The 22,658-nt window shown below is 39.3% G+C and overlaps 1 protein-coding gene across 2 annotated transcripts in view; it reads right to left on the bottom strand.

Moving 5' to 3' along the window:
* The window catches only part of LOC135443742 (probable acyl-CoA dehydrogenase 6), a 74,437-nt gene that overhangs the window by 41,117 nt on the left and 10,662 nt on the right, over positions 1-22,658 (bottom strand). Inside the window, exon 2 of one of the 2 annotated variants that reach the window (XM_064704328.1) lies at positions 21,081-21,201. In XM_064704328.1, coding sequence (XP_064560398.1) covers positions 21,081-21,201 — 121 coding nt within the window. Of the gene's footprint in view, positions 1-5,300; positions 5,433-21,080; positions 21,202-22,658 lie in introns of those variants that run through there. The other variant, XM_064704329.1, reaches the window with a different exon arrangement.

Genomic DNA, 22,658 nt, shown 5'->3' with positions numbered 1-22,658 from the left:
AGCAAAGCAGCAGTGACTGTGCCTCCTTTTTCCCAACTACATCATTGTACAGAACCACAAAGAATGAGAAAGTCTACACCAAAGACATCAATTTATGCTCAACTCTCACTCTATGTCTAAAATAGTTGAGGAAAGGACAAATACATTATTCATTGAATAGTGAGCACTAAAAATTAGCAGTAAGATTTAAGACCATGCTATACATTGTTGAAACAATGAAAACTCACATGAACAATTCCTCACTTGTAAAGCTGGAATTCTTTTTCCATTAAAAAAGAAAACAAACCAAACCGACCTACCAAAAAAAACAACAACAACAACAAAGGGAGGGGGAAGTGAGATGAGTTTTTCCATCTGGAAAAGATCACAGCATCTTCTGGGCTACAGCCTCATCACTTCAAGTCAGGTGACAAGTAAAACATGAATGAATGCATATCTTCTATCTCAAAAATCTCCAACACAGAAGCAAAGGAAAAGAAAGAGCTTATTTATTTAACTCTCATTTATGCAAACATGGTATAACTGTAATGACTGAGCTTGTTTTCCTTACACTAGCAAGCCCCAATAAAGAATTGTTTCTTGTTTGAAATCTCTCTCAAACTGTGGTTAATCCTGTTTTCTAAATCTTGGAGTAGCATTGATAAAGTATGAACTGAGAGCAATTAACTAAAGCAAGAACATGAAAAATTCAGCAAATACAAATTCGCCTAAATAGCATGTTAAAAGACAGACCTTAGCAATTATATTTTCAAACCTCACCATGTGACTATTCTCTGCATTTTAAGGAGGTTTACATGAAAGACTAGACACATATTCCTGTTGCACAGATTTTTCTTATGTGTTAGAAGCATTGCCATGGAAAGAAATAGAAAATCCCACAAAAGAAATCCCAACCTTTTACCGTTTTAGGGAAATTGCTGTTTGGAAGCTTTGCTGCTGCAGACTGAAGTCACCCACACTAATGTTTTACCACTGGAAAATGTCTTCCACTTGCAATTTAATTGCAATTCACTCTGTGAGATTTGGCTTGCTTCTGACTTTGTGTTGGAGTAGTTAGTGCTGTTGGAGTTCTGTTTAATCTTGCCCTGCAGTTGAGAAGATATGTGCAGCCTGTCAGCTTCCAGAAAACTTTAGGCTAAAACTTTAAGCAAAAGAGAAGAACTAGCAAGTTTAACTGTGTTGGAACAAAGAGGTGTAAGAAACTGTCACTCTTCTTTGAAGATGAATATGCTTGAGTAATTAAGCAACAAATTTTGATATGATTTTTTGTTTGTTTTTCATCTCTCAGTGTATCCTTCCATGCCAGCTTTCCAGAGCTAAGATGTGTCTTCAGACAAATCCCATTCTCTGGTTTGTGTTTTCCATTCTAACCTGGGGTGAAAGTGCTCCCTAATTTCTTCCTCAATGAAAAGTCTTTATCAGTGTAAATGTAGCTTTGGGCACTGTGCTTCACTCAGTCCTGTTTCTTATGCTAATCTTTTTTTATCTTTATCTTCTTTATCCCACATTCAGGATGTTTTTGGAATATCTTAGCAAGATGAATGGGCCTCATTGATCTGATTGTTTTGTTGATTACAAACACAGAAAAGGTGGAAGAATCCAAACCAAATTCATCTAGGTTTTACAGCAGGATCAGAAGACGTCTTTGTTTAGCCTGCCAGCCCTGGAGAATGTGCTGCAACAAGGTTATACAAAAACTAATCATATTGGAATTTAATTATTCCAAATGTTTCCCTGTTGACTCAATTTTAATTTTTTTTTAATCTGACATCTAGCTAAGTTTCTCAACTGCTGTCAACAACAGCCACAGTGCTGTGCTCTGCCAATTGTTAAGCAAAAAGCCCTCAGCTCCCCACACGGCCTTGCTGCCTCCCCATGTCTTGACAGTCAGATTCCACTTAGAGATACAAGGCACTACCTGCTATCAGGTCTTTCCTGCGAAGGAAGAGAGGGGCCAAACAGTTGTATTTCTTATCTTTCATTTACCCATTCATCTACCTTCATTTTCTTATCTCCTTGCATAAGCATGGAAGCATTTAATATGTCTTCAAAAGAAATGGCCAGTGAGGCAATACAGCCCAGATATTGTACTATGAAATTTCTTTTAAAATGCCTTACTACTTACTCAAAAGATGAAATTTTTTTTCCCCCTAATGATGACAGCAGGATTTACAACACTAGTAAAAGACATGGAAGAGGATGGTGAGGAAGGACAAAGTAATTTAGAGATAGTACATTACCTACAATTCACTATTGTGATTTTTTGGTCTCTATGACAAAGTAGATGCTGCAAGATAACTAACATGAGTATAAAGAGTAAGTCTCTTGATACACAAGTTAGGATATTTTATCACAGTCTCAAAGAAGCCAAAGGAGAAAAAAAAAAAAAAGAAACCCTGAAGCAGAGAGTAGTATAATTAATTAACAAGGAACACAACAGAGGAATAATTTCAGGAAAGCTCATGGAAAGGAAGGTGGACATCTGGGAGGAATGATGCTCACCATTGCAACAAACAAAGGAGAAAGAAGTTTAAGAATAAAAGTACTTTGTTTAAAACCTAATTCAATGAAGCAAGGGGTAGAAGGAAATATGAATCCTCACAACCAACCTGGTATGTGCTTTAACTGAAGTTTCCTCTTGGAAAAAGCAAACAGTAGAAAAAAGCTTCTTTGGGGGCAGGTAGAGACTGGAGAAACAACCCAGCTCCACCACTCAGCTTTAACAGACCAAGACTTTTTATTGCCATTCCATAATCTTGTCTGGTATAAGAATGGCCCCCATGGAAATGGGCATGTACAGGACAAACCTAACAATGGGTGAGGGCTCACAGCTCTACAGAGACTGCAGCCCAAAACAGGTAAAGGTAAAGGCTTGGGACTTTCACCAGCTGGGACTCTCATTTTCCTTATCCCACGGTGAGGACTGGTTTGAAGATAACAGACCATCCCTAAGTGTGAACCACTGCCCCATCTGCAAGCAGAAATCAGCAGGAGAGGGGTTTCTGACTCCTGGAGCAGCCACAGCCACACTGTGGTGCTGCCAGCAGCTCTGCAGTTATTCCAGCCTGAACATAATTTGTCTCTGGCTGTTTGCTTCCCCATCCCTCAGCCACACAATCCCAACTGCCTGGAGCAACAGAAGAGTTATGAAATAACCAGTGCTAAAAAGTGGCAGATTGTTTTAAATTATACCTCAGTGTACTTCACTGGTTATGTTATCTCCTTGCACAACACTTTTAACTATTAGAAGAGTACTTTTAAAAATCAATTTGTAAAATTTACACCAGCTCTTTAAGAACCTTTATGGCATGAAAGTATGCTTCCACTTTAAAGCTCCTTTTTTTGTAATTCTAATGGCCACCCTACACACTCTTTAATGAGTGCCACCAATCCCAACAGGGCTGTTGGAATAACATAAAACCAAACTAGAAATGTATGAAAAACAAGTTCCATGTGTTCTGTCCCATACCCAAACTCTATACAGAAGTTTCATATTTGTCTGTTTAATACTCTATCTGGGTCTTTCACATGACAGAATAACAAAAGACATGAACAAAACCACAGCAGTTTTGGTGGTTTCTTCCCCAAAATTTGCTTTAGAAGTCTTTCCATGGCATACACTCTCTAACTTCAATGTGACTTAACAAGCTGTCTAGAGGGAGCAGAATGAAACTGAAGACTGATGGTTTCCCTACTTATCTTTTTCTGTTTACAGTTGAGATTATTTTCTCATTAAGATGATAAATGACTTAACATTTTTCACTACTTTCAATGATGACATAAGCCAGGTTTATTTTACAAAGAAACAGAGCAAAACTTTTTTATAAAATAAATATATATGTGATTGAAGTGTGTATAGCAAATAATTTGCAGTCAGAAGTTGTCTTTTTGCCTGTTTGCTAATAGACAACAAACTTATAAATGTGCTTGAAATTGTTTAATAAACACTTTTTCTGAACAAATGTATGGAGATTCTGAAGACAAGCTGCCTATTAGCAACACCAACCTGATTTTCTTCCATTATTCATACTCTTGCACTGTTCACTGAAAAGAGACTTTTTTATATCTGTCTTATCTATAAAGATGCTCTTAGTGATGATTAAAGATGTGAGGACATGAGAAAGCAAGCCAAGAACCTCTACAGAAGGCCCCAGAAGACTGTCTCAGCTGCATATCTTCTTCATGAATACAACTGGTATGCCTTCACCAGCAAGGTTTCCAACTTTTGCTGAGAAGTGATAATCTCAGCATTTCATTTGCTGGCAATTTTTCAGTCTATATTTCTCACTTTCTTCCACTGTCCTACACGGATCTCATTTCCTTGTTTATGCCAGACACTTACATGGTAATCACATGACTCTAATCACTATATAGCTCAGCCAGAGAGCTCCTAAATTGTTCCTACGGATCAATCCTTTGAGCTTTCTTAATTTCTTCCTTGACCTCATTAGTTTGCCAAAAACTTTCAGGCCAAGACATGCCCAGCTATTAACTTCCATTCCAAATCTGTCCTCAATGTTAGTAAAATATGCAGTTAATTTAGTTTTTGTCCTAAGAGCTGTAGATGAAAATTCCCTGAAATACAGAAAAGATTGATTTCCTCTTTTTTGAGCTTTCACTGGTAATTAGAATGATGACCTCTGCAACACAAGTGGTAAACAGATGCAGAAAGAAAAGCAGCCTTGTAGAAAAGAGAAAGAAGAAAACAAATATTTAAAATGAAGAATGGGATCAAATTCTGCTCAAACATAAAGGATAACTGCAAAACTCTTACAGCAGAACATGGTTCAGCGCTACTTACTAAACTCAGGTCTTTCACTGGCAGAAGCAGTCCAGCACCAGAGTGAAGTTATTCCAACAGTCAAACAAAAAGACCTCCCAAAAATGTCTTTCTGGCTGATTAACAGAAGGGTAAAAAATAAATCAAGATCACAGACCAAATTAAACTAAATAAAATGCATTGCTTGTCTCTAGCAGCATAAAAAATAGGTTTTTTTCAGTATTTAGCATTTGGGAAAAACAGAAGAATCACAGGTGAGTGAGTTAACTAAGGCGAGTTAAAAAATTAAAAACTGATCTAACTTTATTTTTTTTTATTAATATTGCCACTAGACATGGCATGTGCCAGGAAAAGGGCTCTGTTGTTTCTACAGTTTTAAACAAATTCCCCACAGCTTTCCTAGCCAATAATGCACACTGCATTAAGTCTAGATAACAGACTAAAAGACACCTTACTTAAGAATATTCTCAATTGCTACTTAGGATTTAGAGAAACCAAGTGCATGAAGATCCAATTTTACCCCCAGTAAGTCGTCTTACTGTCATCAGATATGAAGGGTGACAGAAACTGCAGGCACCCTCACTACTACACACTCAAGTTTTCAGTCTGCAGCTCCTCATGAATATTCTCGTGAAAATAAGATACACTTAATCTCCTATGTGTTTCAGGAGACAGCCTGCTTCTTTCATTCCCTCCTGCAATGGCACTGTGATTTAACAGCAGCTGAGGGTCTCTGAAAATGCAGGGCAGCTGCAGCAGCTCATTTGGAACCCCTACTGTGTTGCAAACACAGAGAAATAAATCTTGCTAGTATTTTCCTATTATTTACTGCAGTATATACTGCTGCACTGACTTTAATCAGGCAGAAGGAGGATTTATGCTGCCATTTGAACAAATGATGGACAGAAAAATCTAATTCCCACTTGGCTGCATGCACAGACCCTACAGCTGCACGGTGGTTTCTCAGACAGGCTCTCTGCTCTGCCAACCATACCTTTTGCTGCCTATGGGAAAACAACTAGCTGGGCAGGATTTGCACAGCACACTGCAGCAATGCTTCCATGCCTGCAAGTCCACTGCTAAAAGTCACATCGAAACACTCAGCAAGACGCAAGACCAAAGTCTAAGGTGAGAACCAATGTACCAGCAGGAAAAATGGACAGCATTGTTTTGGAAAATGTAAAAAACCCCATAATTTTCCTTTTTTATTCTTCTAAGAGTGAGATCTAAGCCTCTGTGTCTTTACTGAAGTAACAAAGAGACTCAGGTATATGCTCCTTATGACAACTTGAGACTGCTTAAGAAATGTTTATACAAAACCACAAGAGTAATGAAGCATGAGCAAGCTTCCTCACTTCAATCAAACTGGCAAGTTTATAAATCTCAGTAACACATTTCATGACACATTTATTGCAAGATTACAGTAATGCCCATCTGCCCAGAAGCAGGAATGGAAAACTTAAGAGTTTGTAATGCTTCACTGAAATTTCACTTGCTGATTATCAAATGAGCATCTCCAACTAGCAGTATGTCTACTTCAGGACATTGAACCTCTGAAAAACAAGACCTCCTGTACAGACTCCCATATCTGTAAATCCAGTCAGGAAAGAGCCTCAGAAAAATACAATGTTCCACAAGCAATACAATTATTTCACCATTTAAAATTATGGCAAAATAAAAATTTTTCATTAATTTAAAGACTGGAAAATGCATATGTCTGGATGATTCCCTTAGTCATATGGTTTAGTTTTAGGTAGTCTGAGAGGGGCAGGGATCTGAACCCTGTGATCTTGGGGGTCCCTTCTGACTCAAGATATTCTGTGACTCTGTGATGTGTCATGATGTGCATATGCACACACAAACATGCATGTTCCATAAGACACACACCTGGTATGCACATCTCTGCACCAGCAACAGGTCCTGCCACTCTGACTCATGTTTCGGACATGACTGAACACCACTGCTTGGGGCTGACCTGGTTCTCTCTGCAGGACACAGGCCAAGCACAACATTGAGGTTGTTATGCCACTCCCCTCTTCCCTCTTTCAAAGGACAAAAGGGGTACAGAGAAAGATTTGGAGAGATTTGCCTAAGTCTGTACAGCCACACCTGAGAGTCAGCCTTGACATAAAGCTGCACCCAGTGTCTTCACTTTGACTGATCTCCTACCATTCCTACATCTGCAGGTTTGGGTAATTAATAGTCAGGGAATTGGTCTAATTAGTTTCAAATTAAATATTTTCAAAACTCACTGAGAATTAGTGAGTAGCCATGCTAATTAAATATTGAAGGAATAAGTGAAAATAAGCATCAGGAGAGGTGTCCCTGTGCTCTACTCCCAATGCACAAAGGATTTAAAGGTATTTACTGGAACTCATTAATTGGATCTATAAGCTTCTGCTTGACCTCTGATTTTTCTTCAACATATTAAGGCTGTGTAAAATATGTATAAATGCAAGGCACAGCTTTGAAAATGGATTTATAAAGATTTTCTTAGAATAAATAAACCAGTGAAGGCTTTGATAATATATCGAAAAGAAGAAAAAAATACACTCAACAATAATAATGTACCACCTCAAAGCAATACAGAAACACTCTATTACCAGCATGCAAAATATATAGTAAAAAAGCACTCCTGCAAAAACAGTATAGTCATTCTTCTCACAGATATCTGAATATATGCAACATTGCATTAGCCCACAAGTGTAGAGCGATGAAAAATGAATCAGGTGGGTGACCTGACAACAAACAGAGAAACAGTGAGGATAAATACCTCAGTGAAAGTGGAAGATGGAATGGAATTTTTTTCTATAAATATTTATGGCATCAGTGATGATCACCACTCTGCCTGGTGACCCAGCAAACAAAAAATAATTAGACTGCGGTGTTTTTTGCCATCATGTAGAGGGAAATCCTGTCTGAGCTCCAGGTGCTCTGCTCCCCCTGTTCTGTGTCCAGGCTTTGCACCACCAGCTCCCCACTCCAGGCTCTGGGGCTGCAGCCGGGAGAAAGGCTGGGCTGTGTGGGGTAACAGCTCTAAATGCAGCTGCCCCAGCTGGGCAGTGGGCAGCTTCAGCTCACACCCCATTTCTTTTCTTGGTGGCACGCACTCTTGTCTCTCCTCTCACCCATTAAGGACTTTGCCAGACACTCAGGAACTGCTTATCTATGGGACTTCAAATTAATCTGGCTGATCTTCGTAATTTCCCAAAGCATTAAAGGAAACTGAGCATTTAATAAAGTAAGAGTTTTTTTCACAAACAAACTCTAACCACATCACAGCTTCATATAAAAACAGTTTTCAGTGTCCCCCCCTTGCTTCCAAAGACCACTGCTGCAGACCAGGTAGCATTGGTGTTATTTCATCACCAGTATCCCTCTGCCCAAATTTAAAAAACTTAGAAAGGGGGCATGGTGACATCTGCCCATCCCCTGTGTGACATCTCCATGAGTGGCTCAGGGAGTTTTCCTTTATTACAGAGAAGTTGCATAAGATGTCTCCTGCCCTTTAATCCAGGGCATATTAAAGTCAGTGAGGATGCTGCCTTTAAAATTGCTGCAAGCAGTGATTGCCACCTCCCCACCATTCCCTTGCTGGGCTCTGCAACACTGAAATCGTTCTGGGAGACAGGGGAGCTCTGCAGCAGACACACACCAGCACAGACTGACTGATCTGCTTACATGCTTCCAGGTGGCTTGAAGCCTTTAGTAGAAACCAGCAAGGAAAGATGTTCTAAGGAGGCAAGCAAAGAGAAAGCTATTTATCACATCATTTCCTTTCTCTCATTACAATCTCAGTTTTCAAAGAACTAAAGTTGCATGTATGGCCCCAGTTCTCATTGTAGTTCAATGGAGTCAAACCCCAATAATTAGCACTCAGGCCTTTTATTGCACAGAGCTTATTTAAAGAAAGGTGATATTTGACCTATAACAGCTAAAAAGACACAGGCAACCAACAGGGATGCTATATGCAATTATCCAAATCTCAGCCAGCAGCCTGAGTGTTGAAAATACTGCTGCATGAAGAAGATGTATGTTGACATACGGTTTTAACAGAGGATCAACTTAAAACCAATCTTGACTATAATCCCTCCAGTTTCATCCTTTGCAAATGACACACATCTCATACACCAAAAAGAAGAGCAATGTTTTGATTGTGCTTTCAGCTCCACAAACATAGTGAGTTCAAAGCCTGTGTTGAACATGGGTGTTTTCATCTGGCCCTGTGCTTTAGAATGACTTCATATCATTGAGATATTTTTCACTCTAAATTATGCCCTGATTGGTGCAATTTGTTACTTATTATAATTGCAGCTGACCATTAAAAATGCATTTGTGGCATTCCTCAGATTCTCTAGAGTCAGCTGAAATAAAATCACCCCCGCCAAGTGGTTTCACAGCATGATACCTAAACAACAAGAACATTTTCTACTATGTTCTTAAAACATTCACCTTTTTTTTCTGAAACTTACCACTCTCAAAACAAAAAAACCCCAAACAACCTTGACTCAAAATCATCACAGACAAGAGTGGAAAGGGTGGTTGAAAGCTGAGCAGGGATGTTGGGAGATGCTGGAGGTAAACACTTCTCCACAAGGTTCATCTGTTGGGATCTTCCAAGTCTTGGACTACAGTAACTCCCTCAGGACTGTCCGAGAGCAAGCACAAACCATCCTGATCAGAAACCTCCTGTCTCCCACATTCATCACAGCTACCGAGACTCCCAAATTTAGGGTTCATTTTCTGGCTCTGCTCCAGACTTTGCCATCTCTGCATTTCAGCTCCCAGCTCTAAAGCCTGGCTCCAGGCGGGCACCCACCATCCACCAGCATCATGGACCTGGTTACACTGGTGGCCTCTAATAATCCCAGAAGCGTAGGTCTTGGAGCAGGTTGGTGGTTTATTTTCTTTGGGTTTTTTGGTTTTTTTGTTGTTTTTTTTTGTGTTGGGTTTTTTTTTAATAAGATGGCATAATTAGAGATAAAAAGGAAACATGTAAGAGCTTGTACCACTCCAGAGCCAGGGACAATTACAAAACACAAGTCTTACCTCATCACTGTCTATTTCACATTTTGCAACTTTAGCCATAGACAAATCAGTGGCCATGTTATGTTTTGATTTTTCCTCTTATTTGCTGCCTAATTTTCTTATTTCTTTTTAAACAATACCTCAAACAAATGATAATCCTTTTCTTTGCAAGCTTTTGTTTATGTATGCCTGTGAAATTAACTGTGTAGAATCATAGAATGTTTTGGCTTGACCTTTAAATGTCATCTAGTTCAAGCCCTCCTGTGCTGAGCAGGGACTCCTTCAACTACATCAGACCTCTGTCTAACCTGACCTTGAATGTTCCACAGAAGGGACATCTATCACCTCTCTGAGCAACCTGCTCCAGAGCTTCAGCACCTTGATTGTAAAAGATGCATCTAATCTTTGCATCTAATCTGAATCAACCCTCTTCTAATTTATAACAATTACTCAATATCACTGCAGGCCTTGCTAAAGAGCTTGTCCCCACCTTTCTTACAAACTCCCTTAAGGTACTGAAAGACTGCAACAAGGTCTCTCTGGAGTCTTCTCTTCTCCAGGCTGAACAACACCATCCCTCTCGGCCTTTCCTCATAGGAGAGGTGCTCTGTCCTTCCAATCATCGTTATTACCCTCCTCTGGACTTGCTCCAACAGGCTCAAATCTTTCCTGTGCTGAGGACCCAGAGCTGGATGCAGCACTGCAGGTGGGGTCTCACAAGGGCAGAGGAGAGGGGGACAATCACCTCCCTTGACCTGCTGGCCACATTGCTTTCCATGCAGACCTGGACACTTTTGGCTTTCTGGGCTATGAGTGCACATCTACCAGGTCATGTCCAACTTTTCATCCACCAGTACCCCCAGCTGCAGTGTTGTTCTCTGCAAGGCTACTATCATATTTGCAGCTCATGGATATTTGAGACTCAGAGAAGAACTCAGGTATTGTTCCATTTCACCTTTTCTGACCAAGCTCTGTTATGACCAGAAATTAATGATTTCAATTAATCCCTTTATTATTATTCAGCAGAACTTATATTTAAATTTCCTTTCCTCTTAAACTTACTTAATATGCTTCAACAACTACCTCTAAGGATACTCCCTTACAAGAAATTAAATTCCAAAGCTTTGTGATTGTTTTTTGAATGTTGTCAGTTCAAACTTAGTATTAAATTAAAAGCTGTTTCATATGTTAAAAAGAATGTTCTGTATAATAATCTGCCTTCTGATGGTAATTTTGTATAATTAATGCCACCTTTCTGTGCAACCTTTTGTGTTCTAAAGTTTATTCTGTACTCCCACATGGAAAATTAGATCATTCAGCATGTGGAGGCATTTACGGAATACAGCTCACAACTACCCACTGAATAAATAAAATAGTGAAATGAAGGGAAAATTATGTTAAAATATCAGCTGTTTTTTTCTTTCAAGCACTACCAGTATCTTCATTCAAACGAGAGGAAAGGAGATGATGGTAGCACTGTGAGAGACCACCACCTTTCACATGTGCTGCTTCATCTCTCATCAGGACATGGAAAGTCTCTGCTGGAGGCTTTTTCCACCTTTCATTAGAGACAAGCTAATTACAGAGCTTGCTGGAGTGGTGGGAGAAGGAAGCAGGTTCAAGCCCCAGATCTCCTGGCCATGTCCATGTACCCACTCTCTGTTCAGCTTCTCCTGACTAAATCCATCAGTGGAAGACTGTGCAAACCTCAAACACACATCTACCCAAATCCAGGCAAAATATTTCAAAGCCATGCTGGAGAGCCTATCCACAGAACTCAGCATGAACCCCAGACAGCTTCAAACTATGACAGAAGACCTGAGGATGCCTCCTGAATAATTATCATGCAGGCACAAGGTACAACATGGAACGGGCCCCTCTCTCCACCTTCCACACTGTGCTGTGCATTTTTCCTCGCAGAAACCACACTATGCTATAGATCTAGATCGTGGTTTCTGCAAAGGTAAAAATCTCCTATAATCTCATCACTTTAGTTTTTTCATCTTAAATTGTTTCAAAGTCTGAAACCTGGGAGCAATTAAAACCTGTCAAACCTTTAGCAAGATCAAAGTTGGAAGATTTTTCTAATCCTCAGCATTTACATGTTTTTTGTTTCAGACACCTAACTAAACTGCTTGAAAAATATCTTTAGGGAAAGTCCAGCTCATTATCTTCTTCTGTTTTTCCAATTGCCTTACAGAAAATGGATATTTTCCCTCCCTTCCCTAATTTAGCAGGCAGCACCAGAGAATCTGTGTAGTAGCCAGATTCTGATCCATCTCTAAGATGATACTCTGAAGTCCCTGGAGCTGCTTATGGGTTATACAATACAGTGGCTTTACAGGCCAGGCCAATTCTTGCACAATCAGTTTGCAGAAGCATGTTCAGTGGGCACCTCCAAAACTCAGGATTCCTTCAGTTTTAAATGTACCATCTAGCAGAACTTATAGCATCTTTCATGTGCATTAAAGATCTGCTGGAGACTTTAAACTGATGATGAAGCAAACTTTTCAAAGACCAAAATACTCATCCATCTTCCAGGAAAGAAGAAACTGGATTCTCTGTAGAAAGAAATAAATGCAAAAATGGAATAAAGTGAAATTAGTGTCCTGAAAATAGTTACGAAGTTCTACCGGAAGGAGCAAAACATTTCCTGTCAAAATGAGTTGTATATAAAGAATTTTACTCCTGGTGTTTGTTTCCTCTTGTATTCTCCTCTTTCCACATCCTCTTTTGGGGCTATGATGACACACAGTTTCAACCTGGGCAGAGACAGAGGATGGGATTCCCAACATTGTGTAGGGAAGGACATGGGTTTAAAATGTAGGAAACTCCCTTTATTCTTGAGAGAATCGAGTTTATCTGGGCATCTCATTAGTGTGGTGCCAGGGAGTCCAAGTAAGACCTGTCCAAAGGTAACAAGCGCATAATTGTTTCCTTTATAGGTCCAGTAGCTCACAGGTTTTACAGGAACAACCAGAAGGTACAACTTACACAACCTTTCCCATGCAGAAGCATGTAAAAGAATAATACAATCCACAAAGAGGTCAGAGGACGCATCATGATCGGCTCAAACACCCCCCAGAATACAAAGATGCCAAAATCTTTTCTGAAATGCATCACTGCTACAAGTATCAGCTGCTATAATTATTTTCTTTTAGTAATGCAGAATCCAACGTGCAGAATATGAATTAGCGTAAGGCTTTAGAAACAAATATATAGAAATTTTACATGGTTCCTTTTTGTTCTTCCAAACAACCCCAAGCACAGTGTCACTCTCCCCCCAGCAAAACTGTCCTCCCTCAATGGTGCAAAAGGACCTGGTTAAAACCAAAAGAAAAAACAGCTTCAGTGTGATTTTTTTTTTTTTAATCATGTGCCAAGTATGACAGCAGCCTTGTGCACAGGAAGCATCTGGACACACTGGAAAGAATTTCCTGACCAGCTCTGAGTGACAAACTCAACTAACAGCTCTTTCAAACCAGCTACAGAAGAGCAAGTTGCTCCCATGCTATCGCTCTTGGGGAAAAAAAAAAAATAAAAGCGGGGGGGATGGGAGGGGAAAGACCCCCTAATTATTCTACCTAAAACAAGCAAACAACTAAAGACCAAAAAGCCAGTAAATGGATTCAGAGGCCTTTTTCATTACTTTTTCGCAAAATATTTTTATTGCATTCAGTCCTTTCAAAGTCGGTTAAAATAGAAGAAGTAGCAAATAGAGTTTGTTTGGGAAGTTACACAAGGACCCACCAGAATCCTCTCAAGAGGGAAAAAAAACCAAGAAGAAAGAGATGAGGCTCAGTGGGAAACACAAGTAGATAGAGGTGGTTGAAAACAATTGGTAAGATTTAGAAAATAAATATGGATAGTAGTAAAAAACACGTTCACAACCATTCCAACATACAAAGATGGAGAAAAATACAAAAATTAACTTGGCAGTGCTGGGTTAATGGTTGGACTTGATGATCTAAGAGGTCTTTTCCAAACTTTATGATTCTCTGACTAATTAAAGGCTTCCTTTCTTGGCCTGTGGACGGATCCTGAACAAGTTGTAATATGTATTGTGAATGTTTTTGCCAGGCTCAGACTCCAGCACACGGAGCAGTGGTAGATGTGTTATTCAGGGGGGAGTTGGTGAGGCCACAGGGTACAAGAAGCTGTGAAATGGTGTATTCACCTGCTAAGTGAGCAGCTGAGGATCAGAAATACAATTACTCTCCCTGCAGTAACTGTGGATGGTGCCACCATCTGTATATTTATTTAACATTCTCTGGATTCCTGTTAAACTTTGCTCCTTGTGTTTTCCATGAAATGAGTTTCACTGGTTATACATAATGTAAAAAGGAAAAAAAAAAAATCCTTTCAGAAGGATTATTACTCACAGATCTTCTGCTCTGCTGAGAGACTCCTGTTCTTGAATAATAAAGCAATGGTGAGAACAGTCCCATTCATTTCCTCTGACACACAGTATAGGAAGCAGAAGAAATGCTGCCTAAAGTCACCTTCAAAGAATTTTAAAGCATTCAATGATGCCACAAAAAACTCCAATACTTTCTCCTGTGGTACACATCCATGGAAATTTTTCATTAATCCCATCTTTGCTCCTCCTTTCAGGTGTACAAGTGAAGCTGATTTGTAAATGGTTGAGGCTCTGGGCAGGTGCCCATTTTCTGCCAGTTCTCAGGCTCAAGGGGAGTACAGAGGTCGTGCTGTTCCAAAGGTCCCACGCGAGAAGTTCCTGCCCTCCTCCAGAGTCATGCCACGTTCCTGGCTCCTGCTGCCCAGCACTCAAGGTATCTCCCAGGGCAGGCAAGACCACAGAGCAGGTTTGTTGTCTTATGGAAAATTATAGCTACTGCACTAGAGATAACAGGAGTCAGCAATTCTAGGCCACCCAGTAAAGGCACAAAGAGAACAAACAGACACATTCTTCAGGAAATACACAGTCCTGCAAGAAGTACTTTGTTTATCACAAATGGCCTCCCATGCCTATGCTTAAGAAAAAAAACAAAGGGAAAAAAAAACCAGAAAAGAAACCTGACACTGAGATCTTACTTCAAAACTTTTTCTCCAAAACAGAAAACTTATTAAATTTCAGTGTATGTACAACTCTGGTGATTGGAAGAACACTGTCTCTCACAGTTGGTCCACACTTCTTATGTGTACTGACATGTAAGCATAAGAGGTGCATTTATACTTTCAGAAAGCTATTAAATTATTCCATTTATGTATATGACAGATGTCAAGAATCCTGAGGCTGGGAAAAGACAGTTATGTGTAAATTAGATATATTTGTAACACCCAGGTTTTTTAGTATAACCTCATTCATTGGCCAAGCTTTGTCAAGAGACAGTCTTGCTATTTGATCTACAGAAGTAAAGAATAAACAATACGCCTCTCATAAAAACTTCCTGAACAATATGTCATATTTGATAATGTCTCAATCCCTATATTCTTTTCAGGCGTTATATTATTTCATATTTCTTTAATATATTCAACTGTTCTCTTTAGTGTACATTCTTCTCTTATTCACAACTATAAAATCAAGAACATCGGATTTTTATCAGATATATCTCTTTGAAAATCCCCAAGCCCAACAATTTCCTACAAAACTAGAGGGAAGTCAAGCACAACAGAGGACAGACTCTCCTGCACAACCCAGAGTAGAAACAGGGGCAGAACAGTGGCAGCTGCTTGTAACACTCTCATCTCAGATTCTAAGTGCTCCAAGTCAGATTCAAGACACCACGTGGGTCTGACAGTTTGTGCAAAGCCTGTGATTCACGGAAGGGAATTTGGCATGGCAGGTCTGCTGTGAGTGAAATGTGTGTCAAGAGCTCAAGCATTAATTGCACATACATAACTGAGCATTTGCTACCAGTAAGATGCTTCTAACTTTCTCCAGGAAAGAGACATTTTAAATTGCCTTCTGAATATAATTTTGACATAACCTGTACACATACCAGATTTCAGAAACTCCTACATCTGACCCTAAGGCATTGTTATTAGCACACCTAAACTGCATGAAGTACTGCTGTGTTCTGCATTACAAGCCACAAGTGTGAGGATTTGCCTTATCTGAAGCACAAAAGCAGAATCCCAGGAACTAATCTGATCCCTCTATCAACAACACATTTAAAGGAAGATTATCTCTTCTGCAAAGACTGGGTGTCCTTGAGTAAGTCAGTTCTCTGCTGGCTGCTATTGGTAGCTGAACAAGCTATTCCCAGAGGTAACACTGCATTTCCCAACCAGCCATGAAGAAAAGAAACACAACCATTTCCCAAGTCAGATTCATAGTTAAAGAAAAACCAAAGGTGAACTCAAGTGCTCATTTCTCTGTCTGATCAGAAATACCTGATGATCTCTGAAATGTAGCAAACTGTCCCCACCTTACCATGTTCAACTGAATTTCATCATGCACTTGCAAGATACTAGATGGGACTTGAATAGTCAACATTTCACAATAGTGGAGGAGGGGAAAAAATCTCAACTACACAAAACTCAGGTGTATATACACATACAAACCTCTGTTTTCCTGAGATTTCAATCCAATCCACTGAATTAGAAGGTCCAATAAGCATCTGAAATTTCTTATACTTATCTGATCAAGGTCTCCAAAACCCTGCCACACATCACAATTTTTGTCATCAAATTGATTCAAACAAAGCAGTGACTGATTTGGTCTACTGCTTTTTAAGGCCTATCAAAATTATTTCTTGATTGCAAAACAGGTATAGATTATAGCTGGTAAACACTTGAGAGTGTTGATTTATTGGTTCATTGGTGTCTGAAAGCATGGCCCAAAGGCTTCCCTTGCAAACCTTTAGAGTGCAACTCCTATTTATTAATGATTATTGCACTCTTTTGTAAGTGGGAAAAAGATCAAGCAGTCGATTCAGCTGACTATACTTAAATCTGCTAAACCAAGAACAAGTGCTGCAGCTGGTCCATTACTGCCACGCAGGAACAGTTTGGGGTAAATTAATTCACTTCTGACAAATCTATCGCTTCTAATTCTATCCACAGAAGTACCTGAACACCTTCCATTTCCTTTCTAGGTTACCATCGAATCCTGTTTCACCTGAACTACTAAATCCCTTTCTAGTTATTGCTCCTCCCAGGTCCTTCTATGCTCATTCTGTGTAACAACAAGGCTTAGTATTACAGAAAGGGAAAAAAATAACCCCATACATTTTTCCAAGTGATTCTCCATGCCCAAACTCTCACAAGGTCTCATTTTACCAGATAAATGTATACTTGCAAAGAAAACAACAGAATTAACCATAAAGAATAGTATAGATCTATAGTCCCTCCCCACATTCAACACAGAGACACTTGTAATAAACAGACTTTCTGAAGGAAAGTTATCATTTTCCAATTGCAGTGCAATCATACACTTGAAACATTATTTTTGTTTTATTAGATGCTTCTCTGTCTGATGTGACAAGAAGGTAATGACTATTCCTTTCTCCAGTCCCAAATCTGGCGTTTGTCCCAGCAGTAGAGGAAGGGGACTGACAGTGTAGAACTACACTTTCCCATCCATGTGCAAATCCTACCACAGTGACTTAATTTTCCTGAAATATACAAGAACCTATTTTCTACATTCACTGATAGGTGTCTGACAGTAATAAATGCAGGCTACTATTTGGACAAACTTGTCATAATTATTTCTAGATGCTAACGCATTCCACTAAATATTCCTACAGTACCGCCAGTGTAAACACTAATGAAACACCCAGGGCAGGCATCATTATCACTCATGTGATGCCATGGGAATATGCAGGAGAGCAAACATTGCCCTCCCACAAACCCTTCTCTCCCATCCTTTACAGGATTCCTGTGCTTTTACATCAGCTGATAAAACAACTTTTAATCATCTGCATTGGCATACGCAGGCACACAGTACATTTTGAGCCTGCATTTTTGGCAATACATCCTAAAATTTAGCAACAGCCAAGGCTTTGATTCATAGGCCATAAGATCACAAATAACCACACAGATACTTTCCACTTTTAATCCAGTATCACATCTAATCTGCACATAGAACAGTTCAAAGAATATGTCTTGCCCACTTCCCTTAGCAAAACAGACAATGGCAAACGACCAAGACTGGTTAAATATTTCTGCTGCCTGCCCTAACATTCTCTGCCCTTAGTTTTGGGACTGGCAGTAGCTCAAAAACTCATAATTTTATCATTTATGAAGAGATACACAGTAAATACAAATGAAGAATAATAAATATATAGGGATGCTGGTTTTTTCTTCTAAATCCTGAGTGAAGTAAATTTATGCACATTTTGCATACAGCAAAAATACACTTTTTATGCATAAATGATATTCACTTTTCACCATGTATTTTACTAGTAGGAAGAATCTTGCAATGTAACAGAAAACAAACTCTTTCCTAAGGAAAACTAACATATGCACTATTTTTGAGTCATGTAAAGAATACCAGAGCAGAGAAATTGTTCAAAGAGAAGACTCTTTCTCTGGCAGAGAACTGACCAGACAGTAAATTAAATCTACTGATGATCTTAAAAATTCTCCAATTATGGGTGCATGTCTGAGCTTTGCCCACAGTGTTTACACGACCTCCAATGAACATCCTGAACTACAGCCAATATTCACTAGAACCAACTACTGCATAAACAACTGTGAAAAAAATATACAGGAAAAGCTTTTTCAAGTTTGTAGCCTCAACTGCATACAGTGGGAATTGATAGAGCTTTTGCAATACAAATAGTGCCCCAAATCAGTTCTCCACACAGAGAAAGTTTCCAGTGATAAGGGACACATGTAAGGCACGTTCTTTTAAAAACCTGACTCCCATGAAGCAGGTCATTGTTCATAAAGGGAATGGTGTTTACACAGGAAAAAGTCTACTTTCAACAAATCTAAAATCCAACAGATGTTTCCTTCCATCTAAGCAAAACAAGTTTGTGACCCATTTCTGCCCAATCAGAAAATTTCAAAATTATTTCTGCAGGGAAAAAACCCCTCCATATTTGACAGAATGATCTTGGAAAACAAATTCAATAAAACTTGTATTTCAAAATAGCAACTATTACTAAAGTGAACTAACTTTAAAAAAATATCAGTGCTCTTTAAAGAGAATGTCTTATGATCTGGATTTGAAGACATACAAGATGATAATTTTGGTTTGTGAAAGAGAAAGTAGGGCAGACTGTTAACTCACAAGTGCTCTGCATTGCAATTGCTCTCCTCAAATCAATTTACTCTCCCTTCTTCTCCTGCAACACCCCTCCAAAGCTCCTGCCTGCTCTTGGTTACTTCATGTTTCGTAAGACTTCTCTTCCTCTGCAAACAGCAACTAAATAACAGAAGTGGCTGAGCAGAGTATAAAAGTGGATCTTTTAATTCTATTTTACGGTATACATTAATCATACAGCAAGTCTAAGGACTGTGTAGAAGTGTAGAAGACAAAGAATTTCAGGCTTTGCCAAAGTTGTGCAGTTACATACAGTGTGCTGTTATACACCTTACTTTGACTTACCATCAGGAGAAAGTTTCAGGACTTTCAAGATGTACCTGGTGGCATTACACCATTACAGAGCAAAGCTGGATCTGGTGACATCCTGTTGCACAACTGAATGCTGCAAAGACAGCAGCTTCCAAGGAGTTTGTGCACTTTCTGTGCCCAACAATACAGAACTGAGATGGATTACAGGTTGCTGAGGATTTTATCAATTCTTTATACCTTTTATAAAACGTAGCTGCAGAGGTCAAATAAATTATATTAACAGCTAGATGCAAACATTAAAGCTGAAGTTAAAATAATCTTAAACATGAGTACGACAAGTGTAATAAGTACATGCAACCTTCTGTGCCACCTGTACTTCCATGAGTCCCTTCTTCACTGGATTTTACTCCAGTTATTTCTTGTCCAGATATTTTGTGAGTGTTATACAAAGTTCCCACCTCTGTATTGTTGTATGTGCAGCACCTTCAGCACTGAGGATCCTAAACCCAGCTGAAGCCTCTGCATGCCCTGAGATGAATATAAGAAGGCAGAACTGAAATCTGCCAGCCATGCAATGCACCATTATTACACCCAACACGATTATCAGCAATGCAAAGGAGACCCACTGAGATGCAATTCAAATCTGCCTATCAAACAATTATGGCAGAAAGTAGAAGCGGTTTTCTCTCTCCCCCAGTAATCCTATTTGTCCTTTAAATAGATCTTAAGCATAATCTTGAACTGTCAGCATTTCTGTAAAGAAATACCAGCTCAGACCTAATTGGATTTGTCAGACAACCACAGCCCAACAGTTCTCTGAGATCTAACAGCTGAACAGCTGTGGGAAAGGCTTTCACATTATAACATAAGAATTTGAGTTCATTTCAAGAGGGAATATTTCCTCTGAAATTAAGTGATAAAAAGACACAATTTGTTGCACAGAACCCTGTGCCTTAGCAATATCATGATGTGGTGTAGCATAGCCGAGATTATGCGAGCTACCCCATAGAGAAAATTATCTGCAGTTAACTGTTAAACACTTTGGGCTGCTCTGAATGCAGGAAAATGGGGGTAAAGCAAATCACCGAGAATTGTGACTTGAACATATAACAGAAGCATTTGAAAAGAAAACAAGTATATATTATATCACATATTAAAGAAATAGATAGCAGAATATGTATCTTAGCTGAAGAGCAGAAATACCTCCTATTCCTCTGGACTTTTTGGGTCACCGACATATATAAACAAACACACAAAAACCTGCTCTCTGTATCTTCAGCCTCCTGTTCTGTTCAGGCTTCTGTGGGATGGAATAATGCATTTTAAAGACAATCTGGGGATAATGGCCAAAAGGCCACACTATCCTCATCCTTTGAAGTGATGGAGAGGTTGCATGTTAAGTCAGTACAATAAGCCAGATCTTAAAATGCTTCCAATGCCTACAAATTGTGGTTTCTTTAATGAAGATCTGGATTATTTCATACCTATCTGGATGCAGAAGAAAAGTTCTTATACAGATTTTATGTTGAAAATTGAAGTGATGTTCATTTCCCTAATTTTAAAATAATAGTCATACAGGTTTTAACATTTTCATTTAGAAGAATATCAACTTAAGGATGCAACAATGTTATTTTGTGTATTTGCAGAGTTAGTAACTCTGTATGCGACTGAGGAACATAAGCAAACTTTGCACTGAATTCCAACCCATGCCTTGACCTGGGGCAAAAGTGAATTAATCTTTTGAGTCTATCATTATTAATAGTCAGGAGTTACACACTTACTTACCTGTTGGCTTATCCACACCAAGGAATCCAGCCTGTCCCAGGATTTTAAACACTTTATGTGCTGGGAACTGTCCTTCTTCTTCCCACTTATCCACAAAGGGATTAATCTCCTTGTCAATGATCTAGATTTGGAAAAAAAAATTTGCACAAGTTATAAACACAGGCATCCTGCACAACAACTTTTGACTACTTTCACCTAAAAACTGCAATTCAAAAAGAAAAAGAAAATATATATTGAGAAAAGTCCACTAATTTTCTTACTTCCTGATGGATATCCTTATTTTCCACTCACCCACAGCTATTACAACAAATGTAATCAGGCAAATGTAAATAATTATTTTAACAATTACTACTAGAACAGGCCATCAGGGCAAATTTAAGCCTCTCCAAGGTCTATGAAAATGGCTCTTTCCCTCATCCTTTGTTACCTTTTTGGGTACAGTTTCTTTAAAGTGACAGGAAAGGAAATCTGGATTATCCTTAAAATAACCTTGGCAAAAAAGGTTGATCTGTTCTTGATGACCATACACATTTCCAAGAAAGTCAAGTAGAAGAGAATAATTTCCTCTCCCTCTGCCTGAAACACTCTGCAGGAAGTTGGTGCTGTTTGGAGCATTTCTGTATTTAGACTTCCCCAGAAGTATGACAGAATAAGTACTGGAAAAGTATGACCTTCTTCCAGAATTGATAATATTCCAAATCTAGTCCCTGAGCAGCTCTTGTCTGTGCTACTGCTAGGGGTGCACACCTTCCAAAAGTCAGTGTCCTGAGCTGCCTGACTACAGTCCTTTCACTGTTCAGGCTGCAGCGCGCCCTTCCCTTCCCTTTGCAAGCAAAACACATCTGCAGTACAGCCACTACATTCAGCAACTCTTTCAGGTTTCAGGGCACAAGAGTTGGATGTTTCACTCCACAAAGTCCCAGATTTCCATGGCTATGGGAAAGGAGCAAAGAGGGCGGCCTGCAGGTGTGCTCTTGCTGCCCATCATGAGGCGGCTGGGTTGTGCCCACCTCCACCCAGCTCTGCAGCCCAAAGCAGGCCTTGGCACAGGCTGCTCCTGCAGCCAAGGGCACCACACACCTCGGTCAGCCTCACAAGGGGGTCCAAATAGGAAACATCCTCCCCCCAAACTAAACCCTACCAAAACAAACACCAGTTCCCAAGAGAAAGGTAATGCCTTTAACCTGGGACCATGATTTAACTACTATGCTGTTTCATGAAGAGAGAATTTGTTATTTCAAGAATTTACTCCTCTTAGTCTTCTTTCCCCACTAAATAAACAAGTCCTGTGGTGCTAACTATTTCTTGAGCTGGAAATAGAATCCTCTCCCTCCATGACTGCTGTGTTCTTGAGACCAAACTATGTATTTATTACACATTCTTTGGAGAATTTCAGCCCATATATGGCTGCTTTCTGTCTTCCAGCTGGCCATAGAAATAAGCATACTTGAATGCTGGTAACAGGAAAATCACTTTTTCACTTCTCTCACCAAATTCTGAGAAATTCATATACTGAATGTTCAACTCATTCAGTAATTATCATCTCTCTCTCACTGTTATATTGATTAACACAGGCCT

The sequence above is a fragment of the Zonotrichia leucophrys genome, chromosome 2, assembly GCF_028769735.1.
Source record: "Zonotrichia leucophrys gambelii isolate GWCS_2022_RI chromosome 2, RI_Zleu_2.0, whole genome shotgun sequence".
In the NCBI taxonomy this organism is placed as follows: domain Eukaryota; kingdom Metazoa; phylum Chordata; class Aves; order Passeriformes; family Passerellidae; genus Zonotrichia; species Zonotrichia leucophrys.
The sequence above is the reverse complement of the archived record's forward strand: the minus strand, read 5'-3'. Positions and strand labels throughout refer to the sequence as shown.